Below are 12,448 nucleotides of genomic sequence, written 5' to 3'. Positions count from 1 at the left end.
ACCTTCCTGATCCCACCAAACACAGATCATTGTCTTCTTTCCTAAGCAATTTGGCCTTGGTGTCGATGTTGATGGTTGACCTGGGACAAACCATGATTTTGTGCATTTGGGATTCTCAAAATAAATCCACTTTTCATTGTCAGTCACAATTCGATGCAAAAAAGACTCTCGTGCTGTTGAAGCAACATTTTACTGATGACTTTTCAGTTTGCTATTTGTCTTTCGTTCAGGTAATGTGGCACCCATTTTTCTTCCTTTAAAATCTGTCCCATTGCTTATAAACGATCGGAAATTGTTTGTTGAGCAATGTTTCATCTTTCTGCAAGTTGTTTTTGAGTTTGACACGAATCTTCATCCAATAATGCTTGTAACTGTTGGTCTTCAAACTTTTTCGGTTGACCTGGACGTTCTTTGTCTTTCACATCGAAATCATCACTTTTAAAGCATTTAAACCAGCATTCACAAGTATCTTGAGATAGAGCATGTTCACCATAAGCTTCCCGAAGTAGATGATAACTTTCAGCAGCACTTTTCTTCAAAGTAAAGTAATGAATTAAAACTTTCCACAAATGCTTTATTTTGGCACGAAATTTAACATTTTTAAGCAAAAAAATACCTATGATGTTAACACCTTCAGAAAATTTGACATATGAAGTTTTGAAGCTTGTTGTCAATACAACAAAATAGCATACATATAAAATCGCATATATATCAACATATGTGTAACTCGATCTATTGAAAAAAATCTGCATTATTAACTGGTACATCTGGTATTTTTATCTGGTTCAGTGAATGGCAAAAATTAGGCACTAGTAAAATCAATATAACCATTCAAACTTAATAAAAAAAAATTAGTGATGCAGGTAGGACAAGTGGTATTCCCCCCACCTCAATTTTCATAGAAAGATATTTATTTTCACTGAGTCTAAGGGATTTGCCCAAGGTTAACAGTAGAACAAGATCCAGATTTTTAAAAAGTTCTCTATTAGCACTCTTTCCTTTGTAACACAAGAGGTAAAGTGAAGTAGACACAGAAGTCTTTGAAGTAGTAAAGTAAAAAGGAAAAGAGATCTTTTGACTTAGGTTAATCAAACTTAGGTTAATCCTGGCTCTAGCACTTCGTAGTTGAGCCTCAGATAAGTCTTTTCTGTGAATTCGGTATCTTGTTCTGGAAGTGGACATATTTACTTTCACAGGTTAGATAACAAAGGTACAGCAACCACTACAGTGACTGACACAGAGCAGTCATTCATTAACAGTAGCTATTAACATTAAGCACTACTTTGGGTAAGTCTGTGGCCATAGACTAGATAGGGAACACCATAACGAAGTGAAGAACTTCTTTTTGAAACAGATTTAATAAAAATAAATATGATAATCTTCACTAAATTCTTACATAATATTTCTGGAAAGGAGACTATAATTTTTAAGTCATTTCAGTTCATAACTTCCTATTAAATCTCCATTTGATAACTCATCTCACTTTGAAAATAATGGTTTAACAGTATGACAACAGAGTCCATTAATTACCCTTTCTTGATCCAACTGCAATAGGAATAAAATTAAATATTCTTACCCTTTATAAATTATTCATTGTCAAGTATTGTAATTTTCAGGGTTTTGTCTTAAAGTTAGTAGCATTATAACGTAAGCATGTATTGGTTTAATATTTAAAACTCTTCACTGTAAAACTCAAATCCTAAGTTCTTTAAGTCATCTAAAATACATAAGAGTGTTTTATTTACAGCATTACTAGAAATAGAAAACCATAATAAATAAAATATTGGAAAACCAGTACTTATTTACTTTCTGAAAGAGCACTGTTTGCATTTAACACTGAAATAGCCTGATTTAGAACTATTTTACATTTTCTTGAAATCAGCAGATATTATAAATTTGGTGTCCAGACTTTTTAAGTTGCAGTTAAGAGTAAAAGCATGTCCAACAGTTATAAGACTGGGAAAAGAAGAAAACTATACCAAATAATATGAAACATATGCACAATTAAGGTTACATATTATATAGAAACTAATATTTATTATTAGGATATGTACTTTTGACATTCATTCTTTCAAAGAATGTGGCAAATATGTATTCTATTAACCTTTGAAATAAAAATTGGGTCATTAACTTACCAGGGTTCTTCATTAAGAGTTGAAGATATTTTTTCTGGAAGAAAAAATCCATGCCATTTTGAAGCCTCTATTAATTCTCGTGGTATTTTTTTTGATGCATCATAATAGTGACCAAATTTTGAAGATGATACTGGTCCAGCCTATTAAGAAAATTCATATTTATTGATAAAGTTTCAAAAATTACTATTTATTTTGTCCTACACTCAGCAAAATGCTGATATATTTATGCATTTTAATGTTAACAAGAAAAAGCTGGTATACATAGGCATTAAATTTCAAAGAAACAAATACAACAAACTTTGTTTTTTAAAACTATATAGTTAGAAAGCAATCTTTCATCTCCCATGTTTCTTTACTCCTGGAGGTTCCCTAAGATTGACACAAATTTAAAACCTCCTTAGCTTTTTTACTCTTCATTATAATTTCCTAAATTAAAAAAATTTAATAGACATAAGTCTCAATCATTTTTGTTTAAATTCCAGGTTTTAATGACAAATATGTAGTAGCTAAGAATTGATGAGAACATAAGCCAAATTAATTCATGGTGAGGGGTCCAAAAGCTATTTAAGTACATTAAATTGAGCATCATTTTAAAACTAAATTATCACAAGACAATGTGTATATATATTCAACTTTACTTACAAGTTTAATGGTAAGCATATAGGATAAAATGTACTAGGGTGCTCCAGATGGGCAAAAAGCTCAGAAAGTATATATAAGCTAAAGTAAATCAGAAATCTGCCTTAATCATTAGTTAACTGACAATTCCTCTTTTGTGGCCTCTCCTAACAATTTCTCCAAAAAAACATTTTTTTCTTAAGAAACTCTACTGATGTTGAATTTATTTACATAGGAGAGTAAAATACTAGTATTATGACATTATTCTTATATTGCTTTGAATGAACTCTGGGCTGACTTCTTTCACTCAGCACATTAGAAATATATACAACTCTATCCAAAGTTCAACTACTAACAGTTTCATATGGCAATAGTTTCTAATGAAATCTCTGATCTAAATTTACATAATTTCAACTGTCCTGAATGCTACAGAACAGACAAGTTTCAGAACATTCAACAAACTAGGTAGTTGAAGAGCTATACACAGTAAGTTCTTAAATTATTTTACTAAGTAATTAACAACTTTATAATTTAGATTAGAAATAGACATTTGCTTGATACTAGGTATTTGCATTTTTAAGACTTTAAGAATTTATATCCTTAACTAAATGCTTACAAACATTAAATTATACAGTAACAGAATAAAATTTTTAAGGCTAATAGAAACATTATTCTCAGATTCAGAGTCTTTGTGTTTAGTGTTTATTTTCTAAATAAAATGATTGTTCATCCCTCCATAAGGTACTATTTATTTTCGTTAATGAAGGAGACCTATAAATTGGCCTTATCCAATTTTTCAATGTACTGAAGTATGGTTCCCAAGAGATTTATCATGGAACTATCTACCATGAAAGTACTGATAAATTATGTGACGTTAAAATTTGTTTCTTAAAAACAGGGTTTAAAGCTTTAAAATGTGAAGTTATTAGTCTAAAGCAATTTAAACAAGGTCTGTTCTTTGGCCTATAATCTATTCTTTATCCGGATTATAGTTCAGAATGTTTTTACTGCAATCTCTGCTAGAGCTCATCTTTTTATTGTGTAAGTCCAAGCCCCCTTAATGTTTTAGAAAGGCCTTGACTAACTGAACTTTGATCTGATGTCTTCATTGATAAAAACACCAGGTTGCCCATTTCAGATGCAAATCCCTCTAAGGCCCAATAGAATTTAGTAAAGACAGCAAAAAAGAAGAAACAAGAAGTTTCCAGGATCCTCTTTGAGAATCCTGGGGCACACTGGTGTCCTTAATCCACACTGCTGCATGGATTAAGGTAGGTGATAACCTTTCCAGATTCAAAAGAATAAGCAGAGTGCCTACAAACTGGGTGGAGACTAGGATTTGGTAATAATAAAACACCATGCAATAAAAGCTTGGTCTATGTCAGAAGCCTCTGAAAAGGCCTCAATGTACCACATTCCCAGGCCTAGTAGGGAAGCTTGCAAAAGCCTACCTGAATCAAATAAGCATGAATAATCTATTTTAGCAGGCTGGCCATGGGGAGAGAGAAAGAAAGAGAGACTTTTCTCTTCTTTTAAGTTTGAGTTAATAAATTTATTAGTGGACTGAAGGTTCTTGAAGTCCTGTGAACTCAGAGAAATATGCTAAATTGTCAAGAAGCAAAATATGCTTTTTAAGTTGCCGATCTCTATTAATGTTTCTAATTATAATATTAATGTGATAGAGATCTCAGATTTGGATTGAATCAAGGCAGAAAATTGATTTCATGCTGTGACAGTTTACATATAGAACATATATAATTCATTAAAATGTAAAAATAAATTTAGAAGCTTTTATTATAATTGTTACTATATTTTTAGAAATTAAGATTAGATATAAAACAAAAATATTCACAAGGAAGAGACTAAAATTTTTATTACTGATGAAAACTTTAATCCTTCCGTAAAAAATGAAAGTGAAAAATAAATATACTCTTCAAGAAAAAAACAATTTTGTAAGTTTTTTCTACCCAAGAGACCTAGCATTAACATATAATCAAATTTTTGAAATGCTGTGAACTCTTTTGAGGCCTCGAATTATAAAACAAAGACTCAGAATATTTCCTCTAAAAAAGATAACTAAATGCGTTAAATCTAATATTAATATTAATAGTAATATCCATGAAAAACTCTCAACTCTACGCACAAAAAGATACATTTAAAAAAATCAAACTATCATCAGTAACTAGTCGGTTTACTCAATTTAATAATAACATCTTGCTTTAGTTTACATTATGAAAACTATTGCACATTCATAAACTACCCATTAACTTGTTAACTGTGGAAGAGAGTAAATTGTAATGATTCAGTAAAAATTTACCGTGCTAAAGGAAAATAAACTCTGATGGGGGAGAGGGGAGGGCAGGCAGGGGGAGCAATTTCCCACCTCCAGTATGTCAGAAACGAAACTTTCAGAGAAAGCTGCACCACAAATAAGCAATCTAAATAAGACATTTTCTTAAGAATGTTACCATTTCTTCTTTCTCAGTATGGCATAACAGAAAGCAAGAATCCAAATGGTTACTAAACCATTTTGAGCCTCCGTTCAAGCACCAGAATTAGAGCTAATAACTATTTCACTGGGCTGTTATGAGAATCTAATGCAATACTGGCAATAAATATTCTGTAAGTTGTAAAGCATTATGTCAATATTATTATTATTGTGTCGTGATCCATTAGTGATCAGAAGACTCGTCACTCTTTTGTAAATTACATTACATTATTAAAAAAAGTATATGTGTTGTCATCCACAACATGCATCTATCACAGGACAGCTGGGGCTTAATCACTAAGATGGAAAACCAAAGTGTAATGAAGATTGAACATAATAAACCTGTAACACACTGTCATAAATTGCTGGAGCCATTTGTAGGCGTTTGCAGTAGAGTTCTACAGTATTGAAGAAATTAAGTCTCAAAATATGCTGTAGGCAAGCTATTCTTGGGGTGAGGAGAGACTAGGGCTTGATGATTGGACAGTAAAGAGGACATATGCATTTAGGAGACAAAATCAAAGGTCAAGGGAAGAGGTTTTATTTATTTATTTTTTTAATTTTTGTGTTAATCCTCACCTGAGGATATTTTTTCCATTGATCTTTAGGGAGAGAGTAGAAGGGAGGGAGGAGAGGTGGAAGAGAGACTGGTTGCCTCCCACACTGGACCCCTGCCGGCCAAGGATCTAGCCTGCAACCAAAGTACATGCCCTTGACCAGAATCTGGGACCCTTCAGTCCATAGGCTGATGCTCTATTCACTGAGCCAAACCAGCTAGGGTAGAAGCGGGACTTTTTAAAACTACACAACCCTCTACATGAAAGTGCTTGCTTAATGCTTTACTGAACTATTGTTATTTAGTTGTGCATATTCTTGTCCTTTTTAGCATTCCCTAAATGAGAAAATGACTATACTCTTTTTTTAAAATATATTTTATTGATATTTTACAGAGAGCAATGGAGAGGGATAGAGTTAGAAACATCGATCAGCTGTCTCCTGCACACTCCCCACTGGGTATGTGCCCACAACCAAGGTACATGCCCTTGACCGGAATCGAACCTGGGACCCTTGAGTCTGCAGGCCAATACTCTATCCACTGAGCCAAACCGGTTAGGGCATTACTACACTCTTAATACTTCACAACAACTTATAGTAAAAAGCATATCTGATAATTGACACAGCTAGTTTTGGACTACTTATTTAATCTTTTACTCACAATAGTGTTAACTATATTTTGCCCAAGCAAAATCCAGAAAACCCTGAGTTTTGTTGTTATTGTTTTTAAACAGAAAATGTCACGGTAAGGTCTGGGTTTATATAGTAGACTAGAGGCCCAGTGCATGAAATTCGCGCATGGGTAGGGTCCCTAGCAGCTGCCAGATGCAGGCCAGGGTCTCCCTTCCCCGGCTGCCTGCTGCCACTGGGGCATTCTTTCATTCCGTACCACCCCCTGCTGGTCAACACACGTCATAGCGAGCAATCGAACTCCTGGTCAGTCAAACTTCCGAGGGGACACTTTGCATATTAGGCTTTTATATATAGAGATGATGATGAGTGATCACTAATTATCAGTTGTGGCAAATCACCACATACAAAATTTCTGTGACAAGCAAATAACATGCTAGTAACATTTCAAAGAAAAGCAAAGCCAGAAAATGATTTCTATATTCTAAACTTGACAGAACTTAAGTTGTAAATATAAACTTAAGTTTCACCACTGACTATAAATTCAAAATAAGCTGTTGTTGTTTTATTTGTATTAATTAATGCAACTTAACGAAGTTTCCCCATTTAATTTATATATTATATAACTAATTCACTCATGTATTCAATCAATAACTATTGAGCACCCACTGTATGCCAGTAGGACAAAATAATCAAAGTTCCTTTTTCTCAATGAGCTCACATTCTGGTAGTGGAGAGAGATGCTGTATTTATAATAAACTAGAGGCCCGGTGCATGATATCAGTGCATGGGTGGTGGGGGGTGCTCAGCCAGGCTTGCACCCTCTCGCAATCTGCCTGCCTACTTTATTGCCCCTAACCATTCACCTGCCTGCCTGATTGCACCTAACCACTCTGCCTGCTTGCCTGGTCCCCCCTCACCACTCGCCTGCCTGCCTGATTGCCCCTAACCACTCTGCATGCCTGCCTGATTGCCCCTAAGCACTTGCCTGCTTGCCCCTAACCACTCTGCATGCCTGCCTGATTGCCCCTAACTGCCTCTGCCTTGGCCCCCGCCGCTGCAGCTTCATTCAGAAGGACTTCCAGAATGAAGTCCGGAAGCTCGTTCGGCTGTCTGGTCTAATTAACATATTATGCTTTTACTATTATAGATGCCCTGAAGAAACATTTGGCAGTGAAAGGAGATAAGAGAGGAGAGAGAGAGAGAGAGAGAGAGAGAGAGAGAGAGAGAGAGAGAGAGAGAGAAAGAGAAGAGAAGAGAAGAGAAGAGAAGAGAAGAGAAGAGAAGAGAAGAGAAGAGAAGAGAAGAGAAGAGAAGGAGAGGGAGAGGGAGAGAGGGAGGGAAAGAGAGAGAGCGCTTTTATTTTACATGGAATGACAAAGGAAGGCATTCCTGATCAAATGATATTTGGGGAGACTAGAAAAAAATGGGAGAAAAAGTCATCTAGTGAAGACCACTGCATGAAGGGCACATTTAAAAAATATACATGTATTTTATTGACTTCAGAGAGGAAGGGAGAGATAGAAACATCAACGATGAGAGGGAATCACTGATTGACTGCCTCCTGCACATCAGACTGAGCCCGCAACCCAGGCATGTGCCCTTGACTGGAATTAAACTCGGGACCGAAACCGAGGACCCTTCAGTCCACAGGCCGACTTTGGGTGGTGAACACAAATATACTGATGATGAATTACAGAATTGTACACCTGAAACCAATATGATTTTATTAACCAATGTCACTCCAGTAAATTCAATAAAAATTAAAAAAATATATAGTAAATGGCTTTGCTAGTTCACTTACTCTGGCTTGCAGCCCTAGAATAAAAGATTCCATATGGAGACTATGGAAAAAATGAAATAATCTATTTTGGCTAAAAAGAAACCCAATTTGCTATAATTTTATTATTAAGAAATATGTCATCTTGATCAAATATGCTATAAATGAAATATCTAGTTATTTAAATAAACAAATATACATTGTATTTCACTTTAACAGTTGTACAACAAGAGATTACATAAAATGAGAACAAATTCATTTGCAAATTTTAGAAATGCATAGTTTGTACGCTGACTTGCCTCCATCTTAGGTAACAGCTGATAACGCCAAGCTATTTTCATCTTACTGTTAAATTCTGATGTTTCATGATTATGTACATCTTCACCAAGTTCTTTTTTACAATTATCATCAAGTAACGGTGCAGGAAGTCCCTAAGAAAACAGAATAACACATTATTGAGTATGTGTGGCAAAAAAAAATTGACAATTTTCTTAAATAATGATATTAGCAATATTAGAATTTTCTAATGTATTAAAACTTGATGTCTTAAAATTGGTTCAAGCATAAAGTCATAACAAATATAAATCTAAAACAGAGAAAAGGGGTAAATATAATATAAAATGTGCAGTTTCAATTTTTAGTAATGAACTGGAATTTAAAGAAAATATTCCAATTTTTATACTAACCAAAATCAACTGCTGTTGCAACAAAAGGCTGTGGTCATATTTTAAACTTATACACTTAAAGCAAAGTCTCAAATTAGCACTTATGTAATACATGTAATTATTGTTATATTTGCCATAAGGTAAAAATAAAGCTTGTGCGCAATCTGTTTACTGGTTTGTAATTCTAGAATTCAAAAATTCATTCACTGAAATAATGGTTGAAAAAATAACTAAGAATAAAGACATTTATTTTGCTCATTTCAAATTTTAGTTTTGCACCTGCAAGCTTATGCTTCTTCTTTAAAAAATAAAAGGAGAGTTTAAATATCTGTGCTTAAATGAAGAGACGATGGATTCCAATTTTACCTGGTTTTTGGGTAGCTAACCTACTGAGTGACTACAGAAAACATAATGAAAACAATTTTTTTTTTAAGAAACACACACACACACACACAACAACAACAACAACAACAACAACAACAATTTTTTTGGTGAGTGAACAACAACAACAACAACAACAACAACAATTTTTTTGGTGAGCGAAAAGGTACTATAGAAATAATGCAAAGAAAAAAGTACACAAGTTTCTTGGAGAAAGAAAGCCCATGCAATAATTGTATCTTTTCTTAGCCAGAATCGTAAAGATAATGTTAGGCTGGCTTAGTAAACATGATCTTGTGCTAATGGTCTAAATGTCAAGGTCAGATGTATTTATACTTAGAATCAAGTTAACTAATCAGCTGGACAATGCATTAAGCATCATATATGATAGTCAATTCCTAAAAGACCTCCAATTAGATTCACATTTTAATTTATGACAGCATTAGAAACTAGTTATATTATGTAAGCTCTGAATCCATTGTTCCTAGAGTAATATTAGTATTTTACAAAATATAAAGTAACTTCGTTTTCTGATGGAAGTAAATATTTCTAAGATGTACAGTACAATATGGCATAGTGGTTATGAATTTGAACTCTGCAACAAGATTGTTTGGGCCCAAATCTTGACTTTACTATTTGCACTAGTAGCTTTGTGTCAATGGTTATGCTGAACACCTACTGGACTTCTCTATGTCTCCATTTATTATCTGAAGAATAGGATAAAAAGTATTTACTTCAATGCATTGTTGTAAGGAAAAAAATGAATTAAAAATGTAAAATATAGAGAATGGTGCATGCCACATATTAAGCACTCAAGTAATGTTTGATTATATGAATTCAGTCAAATAACTGTCTTAACCAATACTCAGGACCACACATTTTGACTGTCAATACCAGTTACTAATATAAATATTTGGGTTAACAATTTTTTTCATCCCAGGGACACAATAACTACGACAAAAGAATAAAGTAAAAAAAGCCAACCTCTCCCACAATAATCATTAATGACATTCACAGCATATACTTATGTGTATACATACATAGATATGTTAGACAAATACTTCCATAAAAGCAGTATATGATAAAATGCTATTAAATAATTTTGTAATTTAATTTATAAAACAAAAATGAAGTAAAAGTGAAAGAATTGTTGAACTGATCAATGATTCTTTGCTTCAAGCGACATTAACATATTCTCCAGTAAGTTTAGAAATGTGATTAGGAAGCCCATTAAGATGTAGGAGTCACTAGGTTCCTTTTTCTTTTTTTAATCTTTATTGTTGAAAGTATTACATATATCCTCCTTTTTGCCCCATTGACTCCCTCCAGCCAGCCCCCACCCCAGGCTTTCACTACCCTATTGTCTGTGCCCATGTGTTATGCATATATGTATACAAGTTCTTTGGCTGATCACCTTCCACCCACGCACCCTCCCTGGCCTTCTCTCCGAGATTCCGTGCTCTGTTCTGTGCTTCCATGTCTCTGGATCCACTCCATTCATCAGTTTATTTTGTTAATTAGCTTCCACATAGGAGTGAGATTATGTGATATAAAAACATATGAAAAAGAAAACGATAACCTATTAATCAACTAACCAGGAATAATAACTCTGAACATATTTGAGTATTTCCCTCCAGTCTTTTACATATATTTTTAAAAATGTAAATTAACTATTTGCCTATTAGAACATATAGTATTTGAATTCTATAATTATGATACTGTGAGCATTTCCACCTTTTTGTTTAAAGTAAGATTTTCAATAGCTGCATATTGTATTAAATAGCTTAATTAACATTCAATTGATCATTTCCTACTGTTGAACCTTTAGGTTGTCTGCAGTCCGAGAATAATACAATAAACATTGTTTATAATATGTCCTTTGCATCTCAAATTATTTTCTCTGAGATAGATAAACATTTAGAAAATAATAGAGAAAAACATGAAACAATCCAGTTTCTACTACTTGGCTTTAACAAACCTCAACAACTGGGATACCTGAAAAGCAAACCAGCAATTGCAGCAAGCAAGGAGTAACACTCTTGTGTGTAAACAGGAAAATTTGTTGAAAGTCTTTAAAAGAAACAATAAGACGCCGGGACCCTCCATTTCCCCACAGAGCCAGGATACTCCTCCTCCCTGACTGTGCAAGAGAAATGGAGAGGTCAAGTCGGACAAACTCTGGAAGCAGAAGCACGACAGAGGGCAGGGGTGAGACATCGTGTGTAAGACAAGGAACACTAAAATCCTCAGGCAGAAGGGCAAGGCAGCTTCCCCTTACCATACACACAGACTCAGCTGGCTCCCACTGCTAAACTCTCAGAAGGCCAGAAGCTCTCCTTAGGCAGGGCAGGCAGGAGATTGGGAGATTAGAAGATTCCTTCCTGGGGAAACTGACAAAATTAAGAGAAAATACCTTTAGAGAGACTCCACTAGCTAATCCCAACCCCTAGAACTGTGAGAAAACAAATCTGTGTTTAAGTGACCTAGTCTATGGTATTTTGCTATGGCAGCCCAAGATGACCAAGAGGGATTCTAGTACTAAAAAAATGGCTACTGCTGTAATAAATACCTAAAAATATGAAAGTGGTTTTGGAATTGGATAATTCCAAAGGCTGGAAGAGTTTTGATATGCAAGCTAGAAGTTAGAGAAGTTAAGGGCGATTCTGGTAAAGTCTCAGATGGAAATGAGGAACATATTATTGAAAACGCAAAGAAAATGAGGAATATATTATTAAAAACATTATGAAGTGACAAAGGACTTGGCTGACTTGTGTTCTAGTGTTTTGTAGAAAGAAATGCTTTGGAAGTGATGAAAATGGAATTTAGCTGAGGAGATTTCTAAGCCAAGTTTTGAAGGAACAGCACGGTTCCTCCTAAGTGCTTTGGGTAAAATGTAAAAAGAGAGAAATGAATTAACAAAGAAATTTCAGCAAAAAGGAAACAGAACTTTAATTGGAAAAATCTTCGCTTATCCATATTGCAAAAAATGAAAAAGCTTGTTCTGAAGGTACAGTAAGGTTATGGCTGAACAACCATTTGATAACGAGATCATGGGCGTGATATGTGGATTAAAGCAGCCATCTCAGCAGAATCCAGGAATAGAGATGGAATTACACCGGTACAGACACTGACAGTTTAAACTAAAGGGAACACACAAGGCAGAATGGATTGAGGAGAAGGCTGTTGAACTTCTTGG

General features: G+C 34.3%; 1 protein-coding gene across 2 annotated transcripts in view; it reads right to left on the bottom strand.

Moving 5' to 3' along the window:
• The window catches only part of ELP4 (elongator acetyltransferase complex subunit 4), a 176,652-nt gene that overhangs the window by 142,947 nt on the left and 21,257 nt on the right, over positions 1-12,448 (bottom strand). For both annotated transcript variants that reach the window (XM_059709198.1, XM_059709199.1), the window contains exons 4-5: positions 8,506-8,637; positions 2,136-2,275 (exon numbers count right to left, since the gene is read on the bottom strand). In XM_059709198.1, coding sequence (XP_059565181.1) covers positions 2,136-2,275; positions 8,506-8,637 — 272 coding nt within the window. The remainder of the gene's footprint in view (positions 1-2,135; positions 2,276-8,505; positions 8,638-12,448) is intronic.

Source organism: Myotis daubentonii, chromosome 9 (assembly GCF_963259705.1).
Source record: "Myotis daubentonii chromosome 9, mMyoDau2.1, whole genome shotgun sequence".
Classification (NCBI taxonomy): domain Eukaryota; kingdom Metazoa; phylum Chordata; class Mammalia; order Chiroptera; family Vespertilionidae; genus Myotis; species Myotis daubentonii.
The sequence above is the reverse complement of the archived record's forward strand: the minus strand, read 5'-3'. Positions and strand labels throughout refer to the sequence as shown.